At 29.7% G+C, this 22,160-nt stretch overlaps 1 protein-coding gene across 11 annotated transcripts in view; it reads right to left on the bottom strand.

Moving 5' to 3' along the window:
* OtopLa (Otopetrin-like a) overlaps window positions 1–22,160 on the bottom strand; it is a 331,346-nt gene that overhangs the window by 220,803 nt on the left and 88,383 nt on the right. For 4 of the 11 annotated variants that reach the window (XM_067047770.1, XM_067047769.1, XM_067047773.1 and 1 more), the window contains exon 1: window positions 1,725–1,899. The exons of the other annotated variants lie outside the window; for them this stretch is intronic. In XM_067047770.1, the coding sequence (XP_066903871.1) occupies window positions 1,725–1,884 (160 nt within the window). In that variant the 5' untranslated portion in view covers window positions 1,885–1,899. Of the gene's footprint in view, window positions 1–1,724; window positions 1,900–22,160 lie in introns of those variants that run through there. 11 annotated transcript variants of the gene reach the window in all.

Below are 22,160 nucleotides of genomic sequence, written 5' to 3' on the forward strand. Positions count from 1 at the left end.
GTGACGGTCAGTACTCTGAATTTACTTAGTTTAATTTACTTACTGAATTTACTCAGAAAAATAATGATTAAAGAGTATATCGCCGTCATCGAAGTCTCTCAGACATCTAAACCGAGATCATAATAAAAATATGAAACTAAGCACAGATCTAAAAATTAACACCTAAATATATAATTTAAAAATCGTACACCGAAATCGTGATATTCTAAAGTGAGTAAAATAAATTTCTCATGAAATATTAATATTGATGAAATTAAATTTAACTTTTGACAGTTTCAAATTTTGGTGGAAACTGCATACATTAAAAGTTAGTATTTCCTTGCGATGCACCTTTTGATCTCGAGCACTTTCACTGACCTTTTGGTTCCTCATGGGAACATTCCAGATAATGCGCTTAGGAAACTATAAGCTGCGGTCTGAAAATGTACATCACAAATATACTAAACAATATGGAATAAAATAAGAATAATGTTTAAAGAAAAATAATAATTTATTTCGATAATTCTTAGTGTGTTTCGATCGGCCATAAAATAAAAACAATTAAAAAACTTAAAAGGTTTAAAAAAAACAACGTTACAATGGTTTAAACAAAAATGTCTATAATAATTTCAACCTATTGGCACTTCATTTAATATAGATGATAATATAAAATGTTAAATTGAACGGGCTTGTTCAAAATATAAAAATTATTTTTAAAACATATATTATTTTATATTTTGTTATTTAACCATGCACAAAGAATGTCGTTAAATGATAATGTAATCCTGTTATAAATATAAAAGACACAAGTGTACTTAAATTGATTCTACAATTTTTAACACTACAACAAGAGTTTATAAATAAAAATTATAAAAATATGGTTGGTCATAAAACTATATGCTTACTTAAAAGATTAAGATCTTGTCATTTAAAAACTTTTAAGTACAACATTTTAAAAATAACTCATTTTAAATGAGAAAATACTGTCGTTTCAAACGGAAAAAAAAAGTTTTAGAAAGTTTTTTGTAATAAAAAAAAGCTGGGTAAAAAAGTAAACAAACAAATTGCATTATCGAACATGTAATTCATATTTAAATAATTACACTGATTAAAACAATGTTAATGATATATAATTTTGATTTTTAATTAAACTTAAATTATTACTACTAACAAGTAAACATAAAGAACAAAAAATGAAATCTGTCTATAACGTCATAGGATGATGAATTCCACCTAATTTTACACCAATTTTGCATTGGAGTGAGATGTCAATTAAATTTCTTATAGCTAAATAGAGTGTACACATTATTTTTGTATTAAAAATAAGATGGACATGGAAATATCAATTTTCTTAAAATTAATTTGAAAGTATCATTTAAAAAAAAAAGAACATATGAAAATAATACCTTTTGAAGTGTACAGCGGTTCAGTTGGACATGAAGTGAAAAAGCATTATCTATTAACTTGGTTAAGATAATTACTTATGTAAATTCATTCTAAGAATTTTAATATTTAGTTTAGTAAAAAAAAATATATAAGTTATAATAATTTCATGATCGTAGACTAATAGATTACAAACTTTAGTATCTTGAATTCTTCATGGAAATCAATGCTGTCATATTCAACTTTTTTTACATGATTTTTTCTTGCAAATCCATGTTTAATATATTGTAATTAATACTAAGTAAACTAAGTTGTCTAATATCCCACTAAAGTGCACCTTAAATGAATGAAACACTCCCTACCTTCTTTCCATTCATTAAAGTCTCCATCAGCAGGAGCCGGCGGCGGCAGCGGCCTCTTGGGTTTCTTGGGCGGTGGGTCCGGCGGGTGCTTCGACTTTTTAGGCGATTCATCGGGTGGTTTCTTTGGTTCGAACAGAGACGCTTTGTATGGGAAGAACATGGGAAGCTGTTGCGTGCACGACGAACGATCGGCAACTGGCACTCCTGGGAAGTGAAACCGTTTCCCAACCGATGGGAGTGTAGATGAAGAGTGTGAGGATTTTTCGCTCAAAGAACAATTGCAGGAGCCTGAAGCGACCCTGAGCCATCTCGATCCGATCTGAAGGCTCCAATCGAAAAAGAGTGGGTAGTAATTTGTCCGAATTAAATCATGGCCACCTAAATACATAATGACTGTTATTTCCTTTTCGGTTATTTTTAACTTTTTTTTCTTTTCATTTGTAGATAATTTTAACTCAGTAACAGAAGCGAACTAGTTCCCAAAGGTTATTATACCCCGCGAGTGAAAGTCAGTGAATTACAGAGTGGTTGGAGTAATTAAAATTTAATTACCAACATTAAATGAAATTAAAAACCGGGTGGAACGCCCATGATCAAGAGATTGGATTAATGCCGAATATATAATTTAGTAAAAAATAATTAAATAATAAAAAAAATATTGAAATATAGATATTTTTTCACATTACTAAAAAATTAGGGCTTTACTTAATTTTAAATACAGGAATAATGTGACATTGTGTGGCAACGATAACATTTATTTTTCTTTCCTGTTTGAAAAACCAATTAGCTGTTAATTATTATGTGCCTATTTTTTTCATTCACATTTTACCAACATTCAATAAATGTTTATTGTTTTTATTTATAGATTAGATGATATAGTTATATTATGTGTTATAGGTTATATTATATCCTTCAAATGCTTCATTCACCAAGACAAAAAAGTAAATATTTGTTTTCAATATTATATATTATACTTCAAAGATTAAAAGCAAGAACAGCTGTAAATTATGTGTTCATTGATACAATTTTGTTAATTAAGCTATTCTAATATATGTTTCGGGATTAATGAATGGTATTAAATTGAAAGTATACCTACTAAAAAAGAGATAGCTCTATACTGCGGCATTCGGATTTAAAATGTACTATTTTCCGCCAAAAAATTCTAATGTTCTTAATCAGCAATTTAAAGTTCCAACTATTAATTTTCACAATATCCTAGAGATTGGAGCATGTTTCGTAATTACCATAATTAGGATTTTTATGCAATTTCATACTTAGCATGGATTTTTTAGCTTAGCTGAGAAAATATCTTCACGAATTAGTGTACTCAGGTGTAATTAGCTAAGTCTTATTTTGCATATTTGACGATGAATGCTTATAGGTGATTGCACATTTAGATATTATCAATAGAGGGAAAAAAATTGAAAATAAATATGCAACGTTGGAGATGAAATTAAAGATTGCAAAGTATTCTTTTGTAAAGAACATAACAATAAAAAAAAATCAATGAAATAATTCTACGTTCAAAAAATTGACTACAGGGAATATGAATGTTTCCATTTTTCCATTTTCAATTTCCCCTCCTTGCCACTTCAAAATATTACAATCTCTTTCAATTTCAATTTGTTGCTTACACTCTCTAAAAGTAGTAATATTTATTATTATTTTAAATGCTGAAAGTTCGGACAACTGTTTTCTGAAGTTGAAATAGATCGAGATAAGACACGAAGTATTGAAAAAGTGAAAGAAATAATGAACAATACAACACTAAGCAATATTCTAACTTGCAACACTCATCCTGGCGTTTTGTCATTAAAACTAAAAAAAAAAATCACGAAACAATTATTTAAATTTGAAATGCACTGGTAATTAATCTTGATGCAGGAATTGTGTTTTAAAATATAATTATAAATAATTGTCTTTACATATTACTATTTTTTTTTTACTTCCATATTTTTATTTATACATACACATTTTTAGTAAATTTATGAACTCATTGTTTTTTATTTGCTAAGGTATTTTAATTATTTTCATAATCACTTTCGTTTCATGTTTTTCATATTGCCAATTATTTTCATCAATTTCTAAATATAATTGTTATGGTATATTATAATAGTATTATTAATAACTCATTGGAAATTTGTATTATTATGATATTTTAGTTTTTAGTTATTCTGTTAATATATACTAACATATTTTGTTGTGAAATAATTCAATTGTTCACAGTGACATTAACTATAACCCAAAAATTTTAAGTTTAGGAACTCACTGTTTTTTATTTATTATTTTTATAATCATTCTCATTTTCTCATGAGTATTCCCAGTATACATGGTTACTAATCAGAAGTTTTTATTATTTTGATGTCTAGTTTTTCATTTGTTTATTAGTTTGGTAGTTGGAGTGTTTTGGTATCAAATGATACAAACTAAATTTGTATTACTTGATATATTAGTTTTTTGAAATTTTATATCATGTTTTTAACCATTCATCTTTATGTTTTATTATGGTTTGGAGTGGCCGAGTTGGTTTAGTTCCTAGCAGGGGACTGGCAAACCCCTTCAAAGAAAATGCGAAGCCAAAAAGACCACGCCCACAAAAGGACGGTTTACGTCGAGTTTAATTGGAATGTCCGTTACTGTAATCTAAACCGAAACTCCTCTTGTAAAACTAAACTCTACTCCTATGTCACGCTCCTAGAAGACAAATAAGGCCACCCTTTTTGGCTTCAATTTTTCTGCCAGCTTACCCCTTCATTATAACACTTCCTGCAAGTTCCTTGCAATAGGCGATCAATGTTAAACAACGCGATGTATTGTTAGTACATAGAAGGGTGACCACTTATGACGAAAAGCTACAATGCTTCTCTTCCTGTTCATATTTATAAAAATCAGAATTAATGAAGTATAAAATATAAATATTTTCCAACTAAACTTGGACTAAAAATCTAAAAAAAATTATCAAACGTCATACGTCAGCTAATATTCTAAGATAAATAACCATTCTCGATGTATTCCATTCTTTTTCATAAGCTGGCGACTACAAAGGTACTAATATTTGCAATGTTGTGGAGATTCAGGAGGCGAAAGTTGCTTCATACGCTTTTGTGTTACTTCATAGTGAGAATTCAATTATTCAAAATCGTGAAACAAAAGTAAGTGTTCATAAAATTTTATAGTGATAACATTGACACTATTATGTGATAACTATGGCACTATATGCCAAATAACTTTCTATAATCATAAAGTTAAGATTACTAGTTTGAGTTTTATGAGAGTCTTCTCCACATAGTAATAGTTTATTCCAGCTAAGTTATATGTTGTACTCTATTACATAAAATATTTAATTTATTGAAATATAATAAAAAAAAAAAAAAAAAAATTAAATTGACATAAATATCTAAAGATGTTGCATAAGGGAAAATGAACGAGAATAAAACTAAATAATCATATTTCAAAGTGTAACTTGGTGTAATGAAACTTCTATACTTTAAAATTGGAAATTTGTTAATAAAATATTAAATTTAAACAAATTACAAGAAAAACTGGTACTATTTATTTAATTTGATTTGTTATGGTTTAAACATGTAGGAATGTCAATACATTGATAACATCAATATGTTATCTTATCTTTGAAAAACAATTAAAAACAGAAAGTCCGAATAACATATAATTTAAGTTATTTTGGAATTTACATATCACTCAAACAAATATGAAAATAGATAATAATAGAACTGCAGACAGAATAATTGAAGTGTTTCAAAACTTGTTTGTTCAAGTGAAGTAAACAATTAAAAAAGTAAAGAAAAAAAATACATATAATAATAGCTAACGGTAATGGTTTCAGAACTACTGCATTTTAATTATTATGATTGTTGTAGCTGATATTTCACTCGATGTATTACTAATGGTAAATTTTTTTTATTACAGGAAAAAAGTTGGCACATTACGATCGACTAGAAAATGAAATCAAGTCACCGGTAGACAACAAGCATCAGGTTTTATCTTATTTAGGAACAAACAAGGTCGATTTATAAATAGATAATATGAAATCGTTTAAGCCATAAAATACATATTTAACCGTGTGCATACAAGAACAATTGAAGGTATTCACAAATTTAATGGTTCTTTACCCAATTCTAACAAAAACCCCTTTAACGCAATTCCATTTATCCCAATGGAAAAGATCCTGTAAATTTGCACTGTGAACTAACTTGTCCTCCTCAAACCTGACTGAAAAAGCAAAAAAAATTACGCCCAACTAACTTAACACTTACCTACTGAAGGATAAATATTTAACCTAAATAATAAAACGTTTCATTAACGTGTAACCTTAATTTTTTTTTATGAAAATCTTAACCCTCCATGAACATGTGAATTTGAAATATGAGACTCCAAAAATCAGTGGAATTCTTCCTATATCCTACATAAAATTCTCAATACTCCTAGTTATATTACAAATAAAGTTACCCAGAATATTATTTGATGCGAAATAAATACTTTTCTTTCCATTATAAACATATTTCTGTTGCTTCATAACCCTAAGAGAAACCTAAATAGCCTTGAAGCTTTTTAACTTCTGCAATTAGAGTGATACCAATAGTAGTTTCTTTAATATCCTACGTTGATTACTAATCAAATGTATTTAATATATTTTATTTATAATTTGAAACTATATTTTATTTTATATTCTATTCATTACATCACTTTTCACTTAAGTTAGAAATTATTCCCATCGGTTTTTCATTCATTAACCTAAAGAAATAGAAATAGATTAGAGGAAAAACACAGCACATTCTTTTAAAAAAGAACCAATCCTAAGATTTTCCTACTATGAATTATACCTACATAGCATTGACCAATATTTATATTTAAATGTACAATTGTTCCTAAAGTATCACCCTCCTGCAAAAAGGATCCAGCCCATTACCTCTTAGCTAAATATCATTCTAAATAATGCGGTTCCAATTACCCTTCAACTCTCTAGTACGTTAATTATGATACAGTCTACCGCGAAAATAGAAAACACACAGAACAGGCGAAAGATGTCAGACTGGATACCAGGTGGCTACCCACAACCAAAGAAGATTCTAGACTAACAGTTCAAGATGCCCTTTTCGGAATAGTCGGCCAGTCGTTCAGGAGAGTATGGCTTTAAATGGCAACATTAAGAAACACCTACAGGCTAGCTCAGCTGACAAAAAAACTCACTCCACCTTGTTGAATGGTACAGATAAGGCACCCCTTAATCGTCCGTTGATCGTTAAATATCTTTTTAAGATGACTCGATTAGATCAAAATATTTGGTCAGCCTGAAAACAATAATTTTTTTTTCTACACAACTATAGACTATGAAACAAGGTGTACAGAGGTTTTTTTTTATATCGTCCGTGAAAGCTGGAAAATCAAGGTATAAGTATCTGCATTTAAGGCATAAACTTCTACTTTTTTTTTTACACGCTCATCTCAAATGTTTAAAAAATTTATTATCCTTGTCCATTTTTTTTTTACGAAGCAGCTCTACTCTTAGAAACTCTCCACTTCATTGCAGGAAAACAAGGATCGAAATATCAAGGATCGCGGCCGAAGACAAAAAGCATAAATTCGTTTATATGAGAGCCTAATTGATATCATGCATGTTAGCATTATGCTTGCGGTAGTATGAAAAGTTGAAACAATAAGGTCATCTGATGCGTATTCATATTTTATAAAAATATATTTTTTTTTTTTTAATAATTTATTTATTGATATTTACAACTCTATACACATATATACAACAAGTAAATTTGCTATAGGTGACATGATACAAACATGTGGATAATCTACCCACTGATAGAACTCCAATAACATTTCTAGAGGAGAAGATCTCGAGGCCATCTTCTCTTCAGACGCCTAGGAGGATTATTAGGTAATGAAGGAGAAGCCAGGTTAGAAACAAGTGGATTTGGGTGGTTGAGAAGTTTATTATGGAAGGAACGGTATCTGGATCTGGCCAAATCGGCAACATATGGAACATTGAGGTCCTGATGGATGACTTGATTTGTGACAAAGTAGCATTAAGGATGTAAAAATATAAATATGGAAATAATATAGAAATCCATATTCAAAATACAGAAGTAAGGAAGGTTTATCCTACGACTTACTAACCTATAGGGTACAAAGAAAGCCCAGAGTTATGCCAGTGATCCATCATAAAATAAATGTTAATATTTCAGATCAACGCAACTCGAAAGCATTAAGCTGCTGCGCTCAATAAGAATTTAAATAGCACTTGAAATTAAAGATTTTTGTAGTAATTTGTGTATAAAAAAAAAACTTATCGTTCTCGAGAGCAAAATGCAAAAATAAAGAATAAGGGATGATGAATTAAAACACACAAGAGCAGGTGAAATGTTGCTTTATTGGTCCTCATTTTCATCTATATATATATATATAGCTATGTATCGGTCTTTTGACAATCCTGGGTATTATTAAGGTGTTTCGTCATCTGCCCCTATACCTGGTCAGGGTATCCTTCTGTGAAGCTTTTAGCGTCCCCTGATATGAAAACATCTGTATTCAGTTTGTCACATTACCAGAGGCCCCTGAGAAAATTAGATTGGCTAACCTTTAAGTGTTCTAACATAAATGACAGGTTTGGCGAGGGATCGGAATCAAATTAAGCAGCTGCAGGCCCTTCCTGGACATGTCTAACTTTTTTACACATTCTCGGCCCTGAGGAGGGGGACGCCCAATCAGAGAGGAGATTTAAAAATAAAGTAACGCCCCAAAAGTGGGGAGTGGGAGAAAAATACAGAGGAAATTTAGAAGAGCCAGACGGACACACTCAACAGGAAGGCTTAGATGGGTGATGACCACAGTCAGGAGGCAGGCTTAGAACATGGACTTCGACCAGACGAAGTCGTGAGAAGGGCCACGAGACCTGAACATCCCTTATGAACGACACATACGGCACTACATCCCACGGCATCAGCAGGTATAAGTATAAAATTAACCAATAAGTAATCATGTAATAAATTATATTTCATGGCAACCTTTATCTGAATCATTTGAATCATTTTAATAGATTGTAAATAAATAGTTAATCTCTTTATGTAGTTTATATACTATTATTTAACCCAATATACCACCCTTCATTATACTATATAATTAATGGTAACAACATTTTATAAATATAAAAGTATTTAATTGGTAAATTGGTAAACACACAAACAGCCTTTGGAAAGGAATCCAATTATAATAATAGTTTTTTTAGGACTCAATATATAATTAATTAATTAACTTATTTTCGATAATTGCCTTCAGCGATTATCCTGGCATCCCAAGTACATAGATACATAGCAATATATACAATGCTGATAGGGTCAACGAATATAGCCCTCTACCAGCTGACAGGCCGTAACTCCCCCAGCCAGTTTACGGTAATGTCCATCTATTGCAGGAAACTATCCGTACAATACACCAATATGAAACATAATTTCAATAATGATATGGCAATAATAATTTTTAAAAAATTAATAAAAGTTAACTTCTAAAGATACAAATTGAATTTAAAAAATATTATTATAAGAAAAAAGACAAAAAATAATCATAACTGATTGCAGCAGTATGTAAATAAACCAAATTAAAGCCATGCTATTTCTTAAAATACATCTTCTAAGACAGAGTAGACGAATTGAAGTAACGGATGCGGACTAAATTAACACAAAACCAGCTGATCATACAGAGAGCCAGTGAATGAACCCTAGTTGAATGGACGGATGAGTGCTGAGTGAAGAAAAGCCAGTTAATAATTCAAAGGCATGTCCCGGAAGTGTATCGGATAACGGTATAACGCCACTTCTGCCGCATCACATCTCGCTCTAGGATGTTAAGACCATCTCCTTTTTGTCGGGATCTGGGAGTACTCCAATGATGGGAGTGTTACATAAAAGGATATAATAATATGTAAGCCACACACAGTTCTTCAGGAACTTAACCAAACTAAATGGAAGTTAGTTACATATAATCGATTATCGGATCAGGATTTAACTTAAACTAATCTATAAATAAATAAATAGAATAAAATGTATTTAATCCAGAAGGATATGTACTGGCGTAACAATTTGTCTATTTAAAAAAAAATTATAGCGAAATAAAAATATTGATTATGGAGCACAATTCCGAAACTAAAAAATAATAAAAAAGTAAAAACAAAAAATGTAATAAACTAGAAGTGAAAAAAAGAGTAAATTTTGTAATTGTAAATCAAAATAGTTCTAGGTCCAATGTAAGATATACAGATAGGAATAAATAAATACTGAAAATAAAATAAGTGTGGTAAGATAAAAAAGGATAACTGATTTCGTAATACGTAATTATTGAAACATAAAGATCGTTGGTACACTTAAATTAAATCACGAAGAATAAGTTTTTTTAAAGGATATTTAAGACCGTCATAAAAAAGTTAATTTCATAATTTATTATTTTTTACCAAATTAATGAGTTAAATTAATGTTGGAAATTTTTTAAATCCGAATTATCCGGCTATCTGTCTAGTCAACTTATATGGTAAAATAATATATAATTACTTTCATAAGTAATTTGATAACAATTGTTTTTTTTTTACCTTCAAGGTACTTGATTTGATTATTTCTTGACAATTTACTTTTGTTTGATTTTTATAAAGAGTTTTCGTAGTGGAGCCAGCAGTTTTTGAGATCAGGGCCATAGCCAGGTGGTGGCGATATAGATACCCTCGTATACCCCCGCCAAGGGCGCAAATAAAACCCCCTTTATTATCTATCTACCAAGCAATATTAGTTTTTATATTAAAATAATAAACAATTTTAGAAAAATGTATTCAGACTCGACAAGGCGCAAAAGGACCAAGAAAAAAAAGAGAAACTTTTTCTTGTTATTATGCATTTCCTAACATTAGTATTCCAGATAGGAGATGTTAAAATCCAGAATTTGCTTTAGAGTTTTTTGCTTCGAAAAACATGCATTCTTTCCCGAGCTTACCTATTACGAACGAACCATTGTTGACTAGACTGATAATTAATAAAATAATTTTATGTGGCCAGGATTGATTGACATTGGTTGATTTTCTTTTAATATAATACCAACATGAATCGATTAGTAAAAAACTGTTCAACAATATTTGAATTTCTTTGTACATATGCGTATCGCATTTTGATAGCATCAAAAGAATAAAAAGAAGAATGTAACATGAACCTATTTTTACATCGAAATTAAAATTCCAGAACTACTTTGCCTAATTTTTTTATTAAAAAATAAATATAAATTTTTTCACATTTACATTTTTAAATGCATTAAATCATAAGCATTTAATATGTAAATATACACGGACAGAAATACATTATTTTTACATCATGATTCAAGACCGCTCTTATTCCATACAATGAGATTTCGTAACAAGAATTATATTGCTACTATATTAATTTACCAGAAAGTATGTTATTTGTTTACATGAGTACCTATCTTTTGGATCATTGTTAAATGAATCATTATTTTGGATGTATGTTAAATTTAAAAACATAATTTCCTATATAGTAAAAATTGTTTTCCAACATAGTAAAAATATTTATTTCTCGATATCCTACGTTTATTACAACTTTAAGTTTTCCCTCGAATAAAAAAGAAAAAAATCAGGCGAAGTAGTTATTTCCTTCATTTAAGGAAATCTCGTTTTCCTGAAAAACAGAACAGTTTTGATTGTACCAGTTTATAATTCTAATAATACGGTTTAAGAAAGTCGCGAGTTATTAAACAAAATTAACATATATCACTTATGATACAAGATATCTGTCTAGCTCCCGTAAATACCAATGACGCATGAGGTTTCAAACGAATCTAGAAAAATAAATTTATTGTCTCAATAACTTTGAAAATATAGACAATTCTTAAACTGGTAATTTTTGGTAATGCAATTCAGAACTTCTAAACCTCGATTGTATAGTGGCTTATAAGAATATCGTATATATACTAATCGTAGATAATTATGAATTAATTTTTGTTTAATATATATCATTTAACCATTAATACTTTTCAAATATTTCCTTAAAAGATAGGAAACTGCACGTCGATTACAACTAAACTTCCAGTTTATTTCAAAAGAGTGATCTAAATGACTCCGATTAACCATTGAATACCTTTCGTATTCCATACTTACAAATCCAATATTCTTCGTAAAATCCTCAATGCTCCTTACTTTGTCAAAAATAATATCATACATAAAGACCTTAATATGGGACATATAACCGATATAGCTTGAACCAGATGTCATTCCTTCCATTATAAAATCCCTAACCACCCAAACCTACTAGGTTCTAACCTTGCATACTCTCATATTCCTGACAATCCTCCGACGCACTCAAAAAGAAGATGGACCCGAGACCTACTAATGTAGAAACGTCATTAGAGTGCTACCAATGGGTAGTTCTCTACAGGTCTGTATCACTCCATTGTAACTGAGATCAAATTTATTGAATGTATTATAATGTACAGTAGTAAATTTCAATAAATATATTAAATAAATAAAAAAAATTCTTCTTTTAATTCTAAAATTATGTATTAATTGAAAGTAATAGTAGATAATCTATTAATTAATAGTAATTCTGTGGGAGTGGGCAGCTATCGGTAAAGCAATGGACTACTAATTCCAAGGACCCGGGTTAGAATCCGACTTTGGCAGATATTTATTATATGTTACCTGTAGCCGTTAAGTCAGCCCTGTGGGTTCGGGAGCCCTCGGGGGTCTACCCAGCGTTGTAAAGTGGGTACCCTTAATTGAGGACCTTTACCTTTACCCCCCCCTTAAATACTGGTGGTGGAGCGTGATTTTGAACAAATCACCCCTTTGCACAACCGTTGGTTTAAGTAAAAAATCACAAAGTTAATGTTAAATACAAAGCAGGACTTGTAAAAAATAGGGAGGTAATCAAACAGCACACTGGACATGAGGTAAGGTCCAAAGAGGTAGTAAGAAATATAGAGTGATGATGGCTGTGTGGATTATGGTACTAAGGAGTAGTGAAGATGCACAAATTGTGACATGATTTCTTAGAAGAAATTATGAGGTGAATATAATTGTGTGAACTATAATGAATAGAGATGGACATTGTTGTTATGATAGTTTTGTTATTGTTATAGGTTTAAGGTGCATGAATATGGGACAGTGGTACCGAAACGTTGTACCATGATGATAATTTTAATAATGAAATTTTATTAAATTGGAAGTTATTAGCCTCAAAAGAAAATTTTTTTAAGAATATTTTTATTTTATTTTTCACTGCAGCGTTGAGTCAGTACTGTGGGTTCGGTAGCCCTCGTTTTATCCACTCTTATAAAGTGGATACCCGTAATTGGGATACAAATCTGGTGGTCAAGCGTGATTCAAGCCTTCCACCAACAAACCACCTCTAACCCTTCAGGGGTTGTAGCGGTACAGATTTAATTTTTAATTAATTAATAATTAAACTCGCACTACACATCTTTCACTTACTACTCTAATCTGAGTTAAAATTATTCCTTGCTTGTTTAAAAGCGGTAATTTCTTATTATTCACGGAGAAAAAACTATATTTACATTTAAAGGTCAGTAAGTAAAATCTGACCTTCTTGAAACACGAAAACATTTTTTTCCCTAAGTCTCTATTACCTTATAAGAGCCGTTTAATGCAAATTAATTATATAGGAAGAGATTCAAGTTACCTTCTTTTAAGCGATCTGAATTAGAAATTTCACAACTCAAGATAGTGTAAGGCTCTTACCTGAAACAAATAAAAGAATAATATTATAATAAATAATTAAGACTATAACAAAAAAAAAATGTATAATTTTTTACACTACTTATTACTTACTACTAACTAATTACTATCCACTGTTCGTATATCAATAACATGAAAGATCAAAATTGAAGACTACAGGAATAAATTTTTAATTTTATTAATTTTTTTTTCTTTCAAAACTGAGTAACAACAATGATGATAAATTTACTCTCTTCCCTTCACTATGTCACTGCCTTGGAAATTAGAACTTTTTTTTTTTTTGGACTGTTAATGTGAGATGGGCTGCCTCTGTTCTGTTTATCATTTGTCGTTCTTTTTCTCTCTGAAATGAATGGGTGAAATGTTGACTGATTCCTTATTTACAAATATTTGAGATACTTGAGGACTTACTTAAGAGTCTACTTGAAATATCATAAAAATAATTTTTTCCACTTTTTTTTTTAGATTTGCTTTCATTAATTTATGGATATGAATAACAATTCAACCAAAATTTCATAAAAATTATTAGATTTTTGAGGTTCCAATTGATATAGATATGATTTCAATTTACGTTTCAGCCAGTTAAAAAAACGAAATTTCAAAACATTAAAACACACTAGGACCAAATTATAATGCTTTGCTTGGTGTTCAGTAATATTTCGAACTTGGCATAGGTAAAGGTGTTGGAGGACAAATATTTGTAAAAGTTTCATTTATACTTTTTTACAAGTTGCTTTGCTCGTTTCTTCAACAAAAAAATAAAATAAACTTATTTAATTACACATGTTTTGTAAAATTTATTTTTATTTCGTTTTTCATTTCATTTTATTTTCATTATTTAAGTACAAAAAATATTTCAAGAATTCGAGAATGCAAGTAAAGATAATATGGACCCCAATATCGTATTTAATCACGTTCAATGGCTAAATCTAGAACTGCCAGAAGAAAAAAAACATACTAATAAAAAAAAAATTAACTAAATAGTAGTTATGAGGCTTTTATTTTTTCAATGCAAATATCAACAGCTAGGATCATTTGCCTTTCGACAGAACTACTATTTACATCAGTCTCAATTGAATGATTGGTCGATTATCATGGGTTTTTCCGTTGTTAAAATAATTATTCTAATTACTATAGTACAAATTTTTAAACAGGTACAGTACCATATAATTGATTTAAGGATGTTCAATCCCGTCAATGTAATGTTTAAAAATGTCTTTTATAATAATATATACGAACATATATTTATGTTTAAATATATTTAAATCTTTGTGTAGTATTTTTATGTCCTCTAATAATATTTGATTGAGCTTTCTTATGCCATTTACGTATTGCAATATTAGTTATAAATAAATTTAACTTTTTATTTGTAACTTTTTACATTTTTAACTAAGCTTTCCTATTAAAAAGATTTATTTTAATATAACAAAGTGTTCTTATGGTTTTTGATACATTACACCGAAATGAAAACAATTTTAAAAGATGCAATATACATATTTTTTTCGGATATAAATAAATATATATTTAAAAAAAAAAAAAACATTTTTAAATATAACTATGATTATATACTGATTTTAAGCACCTACCATGTTCTTTATTTCAATGTGAAAAAAATTTACTGAACTAGACTGATAAATGACTACAGATTAACAATAATATTCTAGGGTTAGGGAAGTGATTACATATGGAGCAATCAAGGGAAAAACGATGTATCTAATTTTTTTCTAAATGTCTTGTGTCCTATTATATATATTTTAAGCATAGATTCAGAAGACAGTAGTTTTTAGTTGTTAAGCTCTTTTTTGTCTTGTTTTGTCATTGCCACCAGATCCTCTGAAATCCAGCCACCAGATGAAATCTATCAGAATCCGAAGTTCCCCTGAAGTCTTTTTATTATATTCGTCTATGAAGGATGTATAGACAGAAATAGAAATGAGGCAAGCTAAGAAGATGAAGGTTATACCTACCTCCTACACCTAAAATGAACACCTAAAGAAAATGTAGATAGAGCGAGTAAAGTCTGATGCAAGGCTCAGTAACCGGCTAGTATCAATACCAATATCACTTCAAGCTAAGAAGTATTCACGATTCTAAAAAGATGATTTTATAATTATTAAGATGACTAAATAGCTATACTTGAAAATAATACACTAATATACAAAATAGCCAATTGATTCAAACTCGTAAAAAAATGTATACAAAAATATATTCCGTTTGGGAAAGATTAAATTGGAAATATAGTGGCAAATTGGAATACAATATTTAAATATAAAACGTTTTTTTTTCAAAATTAGGATAATATTAGGAACACATATTTGAACAAATTGGAGAATAAAATTGAAGATCATTCTATTAAAATTTAATACAACCATTTATCATAAATAAACACTTTTTTTTTAGCAAACTATAATCATGGATTTAAAATTTATTTTGTTTATAAATAACTTAAATGTTTTCGCATTCAATAGATTTTTAGAATCAACATTCTCAATAAAAAAATTGTCTTATATGTCTCTTTTAATCATTTTTTCAAAGTGGATGTACAAACTTTTGATAAAATACTCCTTACTTATTTATTTTTTTTAAAGAAACTGATTGGAAATCTCATAGCTTTCATCGAATTATACAATATGCAATAAGATAAACAGAATTAGGTTTCTAAATATGACATTATTCTAGAATAAGTGCCTTGTCAGTAAAAATAATATTAGAAAAGAAGTAGTCTTAGTTTTTCCGTAATCGAGATGTAACATTCTGAATTTATTAGTTAATTTTTATAAGAGTTAAACAAGCATGATTGTATCTGTTTTTATATTAAGTTAAAAAAGAAAATAAATTAATACAAATAATTTACTCTCTGACAGAGTTTGGATCAGAACTACAATGCATCCCTTAAATTTTGTTTTCCAAATTATAAAACATAAAAGCATTTAGACGCATGCAATAAAAAATATACATATTACGATTGGTTAAGCTGAAAAAAACTATTTTTAAATTTACATGGTTGAGACTTATTTTCAAGATCCATCTGATTAAATAAATAAATAAAAAAATAGAATTTGAATATCGAATTAAAACCATTAACAACCATATATTCGATGCTGAATATATTTAAAAGTTTAAAAAATACTTTCTCCAAACAAATTAAAAAAAATGTGTTGGGCATCAATAAAGGTTGGTAGAAAATTGTTAAAGAAAAAAAATCGCAAAACTTGAAATCATGCGATTCGCTCTCAACGTTGACATATCAAACATTTCTCGACCAAGTCACAATAAAAAGTTTTAATAAAACCTACGTTTCAATCGCCGAGTTTTGACTTTGTGATTCCCGACGATCAATACATGTCTCGAAAAATTTGGTGCAGGCAAGAAGATAAAGAGAGAAAGGTCTCTCTCTTATCAGAGGGAAACTTATAATTAATTTTTACACAAAATTCAGTACGTTTACTTTATAAACTCAAGATATAAAGGAAAGTACTCTTGCCTCTTCTAATTCTATTAAAGTTTTAAAAAAAATTATAAGGACATTATAAGAAATATTTGTATGCTATAATAAACTTAAATAATTACATTACTTCACTCAAATTTTTTATCTTGTCCACCTCGAAGTGAGTTTCAAATGCATTTGGCTTAATAAATGTACCTAATTCCGAAGTCCAGTAGTACAAAAATTACTAATAAAAATATCAATAAAATAATGATCTGGTAGTCAAAGAAAAAGTTTTATTTTCCTTTAAATATATAAGTTTCCTTTTACGTTTTGAGCATATAGATATAGAATTTTGAGAAATAGATATAATTAGGAAATAAAACCAATAGAGCGTATTTTGTAGGCGATCAAAATTGCTAAGTTTGTAAAACTGAATATATATACATAAATACATATGACTATGAGAGATAGTTGACCGTGGATGAAGTACGAGGAGAAGATGGAATATCATATGGACATTATAAAAAATTATATGGACGCCATTAGGCGTTTGATTTTTAAGCTAACAGACCTGAAGAAGGCTCGAAACTCTACCCGAAACGTTGGCACAATAAAATAGGTTCACCAGCTTATTTGTGTTTCTCTTTGACCGCACCCCCAGCCATCTTCTCCTCATAAATAAATATGGTATATATAAATTTGGTTTCTGTACAACCTCTGACTCACCAGTTTTGTTTTGTGGTAATCCCAATTTTTGGTTGGTATGATTAAACTTAGATAAAATCCTGTGATGTGTCTTTAAAATTTAATAATTATACCATTTTATAATATATCATTTGGCAGTAAGCCATTCATCAGGATGCCTCTACAAAACAACCATCCATCAGGACGCCTCTACAAAACAACCATCCATCAGGATGCCTCTACAAAACAACCATCCATCAGGATGCCTCTACAAAACAACCATCCATCAGGACACCTCTACAAAACAACCATCCATCAGGACGCCTCTACAAAATACAAAGATCCACCATATTTTGCAAGAGATCTCATGGGAGAGCAAAAACCAGATGGATAGACAGAATCTACAATGATGCAAATGAGCAGCATGCAGCAAACTGGAAGGCAGTAGGCTAAGAAAGGTCAGCGTGAAGAAGGTTAGTTTAGGCGGCCACGGATCTACTGGAGCCGTCTCAAAAAATCCTCAAGGGATCAGTTATAAAGAATAAAAATTAACTATATTTATTATTTGGACATATGGAGCTGAGCTATGGGGCTCCACTAAACCTTCAAATTCCACCCGAATCCAATCCTTAGAATCCTAAATCCTTCATAAAATCCTTAATGCTCCTTACTTTGACACAAATCAAGTCATCCATCAGGACCTCAATGTCCCATATGTTGCCGATTTGGCCAAAACCAGGTACCATTCCTTCCATGATAAACTTCCCAACCACTCAAACCAACTCGTTTCTAACCTGGCTTCTCCTTCATTACCTAATAATCCTCCAAGGCGTCAGAAAAGAAAGTAGCCTCGAGATCTTCACCTTTAGAAATATTTTTGGAGTTGTATGTAGATAATCCACATGTTTGTATCATGTCACAATAGCACTTACAGCAAATTTACTTGATATATATATACAGTTGTAAATAACAATAAATAAATTATTAAAAAAAAACTTTATTTATAATACTAAAATGAATAAAACTAACCTTTATTATAATAGTAAGGAACACATAATAAACTTCTGAACTTTTTTAATCTTATAAATCTTGAAACCATATTTTGTTGACTTTCAATAGCATCAAATTCAGTTTTATTAAATTTAACAAATATTATACACGTTGGAATTGGAAAGCTCCTAGAATATAATTTCCCATGTTTTGACAACTCCTGACAAACGCTTTGACCTGAATGTTTCCTTCACAATGAACAGCCTATTCTATTCTGGCATGACTTGAATGGTTTGCGTGTTACTAAGGCTGGAGGGTAAATCGTGCAAACAGATAGAATCGTTTGGATTTAGGAACAATCATTTGAATTGTAGTTTTTTACCCAAGAAATGGCCATACTATTAAAATAATTTTGCGTCTTATAGGTGAGTGTGGAAATCTCTCTTACTCTAAAGATTTATTTTGAATAATTTATTTTCTAAATACAGCTGGCAATAAAACTGTAAACCTAAGAAAATCGTTTATAATAAAAAAATGATAATCTTTTATGAATTACAATTATAAGTTTTTGCAAAACTATGTTCACTATAAAATAAAAAAAAAAACTTTATATGGAACAGATATTAATAAAATTTATTTAAAGATATTAAATAGAAAAAAGGACCCTTACAATGTGTAAAAAACAAAACTCATTCAAGCCAAAAAAATATTTAAGAATAAATTAATTAAAATTCAGTAAGTATATACATGACCATTATAGCCTTAACAGCTGCGATGTTATCTTACTAACATGTCGGCAAGGGCGCCAGTTCGATTTCGGCCTGGGCGAGATGACATTTCTTTCATAGCAGACCCACAAAATGAAAACTCGACCTATTCTAACCAGTGTAGGAGGATTACCTAAACGATAACCTCCCCGTATGTCAGAAATGACCAGGCATGTAGCAAAGAATAAAAAATTAAATACTCGATCATTATTACGTAAACATGTACGGGGAAAAAAACACAAATCAGTATTAATAGAACTTATAATTGGTTACTATTAAAAAAATTAAGCTACTTTAACTAATAACCCGATGGTCCCATTGCTAACAAAGTAGGTTGTAGATTGTTTTTGAAGACATGATAATCTTCCAAGAATGGAGAAAGCTTCCAGATTATGGTCTCACAGATCTTTTCGTAGGGGCATCGTGATATACGTTGGGAAAGGCAAGATTTTAGAGGAAACTGGGGAAGGGTACGTGAGAGCCCAGCACGACTTGGCTGCTCTGCCTCGTTAGGTTTATTAGCAAAGCGGGGATCATAAAAATCGAACTGGGTGTTCGGTTTGTCGGCTTAAGGAGGTGCTATCTGAGCTTTGGAAATCTGACGCTAGATAGGAAATAGGAGGAAGTGATTTTTCATTTTGATTTATTTCGAAGCTGAAATCTATTCTGGCCACTTTGCTGTTTGGATTCCTAGGATGTATGACTAGTAATCTTCGATAGTATTACTAGAAATTAGCTTTGCTGCCTTCGTAAACACAAATAAAGGAGCGGTTTCTGTCTGATACAAGGTACGTTTTGGTTGGTATAAATGGGTATCGAATAAATTCTTGATAAAATTATACACAAAAACCCTTCAAATATGCCATATGAATTGCAATAAAAAACTGAAAATATGCAGCTAAAACAGATAATATATATAATAAAAATAAATTCTAAAATACTTCAATACACAACTAATGTACACACAAAAAGTAAACTCTAAACTGAGAAAGAAATTTAAAGAGAGGCAGAAAAACCGATTTTAAAAACTGAATACTATGAAACACCTTCCAAAAATTAAAGTAAAGGAATAATAAAAATCTGCAGTTGGTGATAAATGAAAAATATAATTTTTTTTTTTAGCGACTTGGAAGAAAACTATGAAAAAATGTTAGCGTTACTTTGAGGATTTGTAATTGTAAAAGAACCTAAAATTGTGATAAGAACAAAATTTGGCAAATAGTTCCTATGTTCTTGAATCGTAAAGATATTGCATAAGTTATTCGAATAAGCATGCAAACAATATATGAAATCCCATACAAATTCTGGTGTTGGTTATGGATTTTAGATTTTGGAAACTTCTCCAGAGAAAATTTGATAAATTGTCGTTTCTCAACAAAAACGAGAAAAATACAAGTAGTTGATATATTGGATAAAGCGCATATTTCCAACATTTCTTATTGAGGTGCACTTTATGTCCCAGTGATCATGATTCTTTCAAATTTCTGATCTAGGCAAAAATTATTTGAGCATTAGCTATACCGGGCTTTTATATATATATAAAACTTTTAAAACAAATTAACCATTTTAACAATATTAACTAACAACAGCGGTTCTATTCAGCATGGAAGCTTAAGATAAAGCGGTAGAGTAGTTTGTAAGTTTGTAAGCTAAGTCCGGCAGTTTAGAAAATTAACGACCTCTCCATAAATGAGGCTTTCTAGCTTAAACTTCCAACCACTTCTCAAAACAGTATGACATAAGTTAGTACTTACTTTAACTGTTAGTAATGATATAAATATTATATTATATTTTCCTATGAATTTATATGTATCTTAATAAACAATGATGAAATAAGAAAATGCACACATAGCTTTTTTAGTAATGAAAATGGTGCAAAACAAAGAAAGCTAGCAAAAGGGAAAGCAAATATGGAAGGATAGTAAAATGAAATAAACTGCTCATAATTCTATAATTTTCAAACGGATCAACCTAGAAATTTCAACTTCTTTACATATGCCAGTTTTCCGAATTCAACCGCTCAATTAAAATAAAATAAATTGTAAACTATACTAAATTCCTCATCAAATTGATCTTTGACCTCTGTCATGAAAATCATTCATCTATATATATATATATATATATATATATATATATATATATATATATATATATGATAACCAAGACCACATTAAACAAGAGTAAATTCACTGCATATTGATACTTTCAAGAATCAAATGGGGACAAGGACCTTGATGGAATACTTCAGATGGACTCTGAAAAAGTATTAATAATTTTTAGGCTGTTCCTTCAGTCATCTAGAATATCTTTGAGAAGTGTTAAAAAATCCAAACAAACTAAGTTTTTTTTCTGTATTATGTCTATTTATTGCCAAAACAAACATCGGATTAACAAATCTTGGTAATTTACTGTTGTTTCATTTGATATGGTAGAAGCTAAAAAATAAATCGAGGTTTGTTCCAAAGTTGTCAAATTCATGCTGCTGAATGCCAATTTCATGCATAAAAAAAAAAAAAATCAACCAATTAAACAATAGTAAATTCACAACATTTGTGCACTCTATTCGTTCATTCAACTCTTTTCTGTCTTATTCTTGTCAATTAAAAAGATACAAATATAGAATTCCATACTGTAAATCAAAACAAAGACATAATTTAAGTTTTTTTAAAAACTTGATGGTTTATATCTCGCATTTTTTAATGGTGGCAAAATAGAATCAGAAAGAAACACCATACTCCTCATTTACTAATGTTGCAAGACACGTACTAAGTACGCATGCATATAGCTTAATTTAACAG

This window comes from Halyomorpha halys, unplaced genomic scaffold, assembly GCF_000696795.3.
Source record: "Halyomorpha halys isolate HHAL.00 unplaced genomic scaffold, Hhal_1.1 Scaffold949.1, whole genome shotgun sequence".
Taxonomy (NCBI): domain Eukaryota; kingdom Metazoa; phylum Arthropoda; class Insecta; order Hemiptera; family Pentatomidae; genus Halyomorpha; species Halyomorpha halys.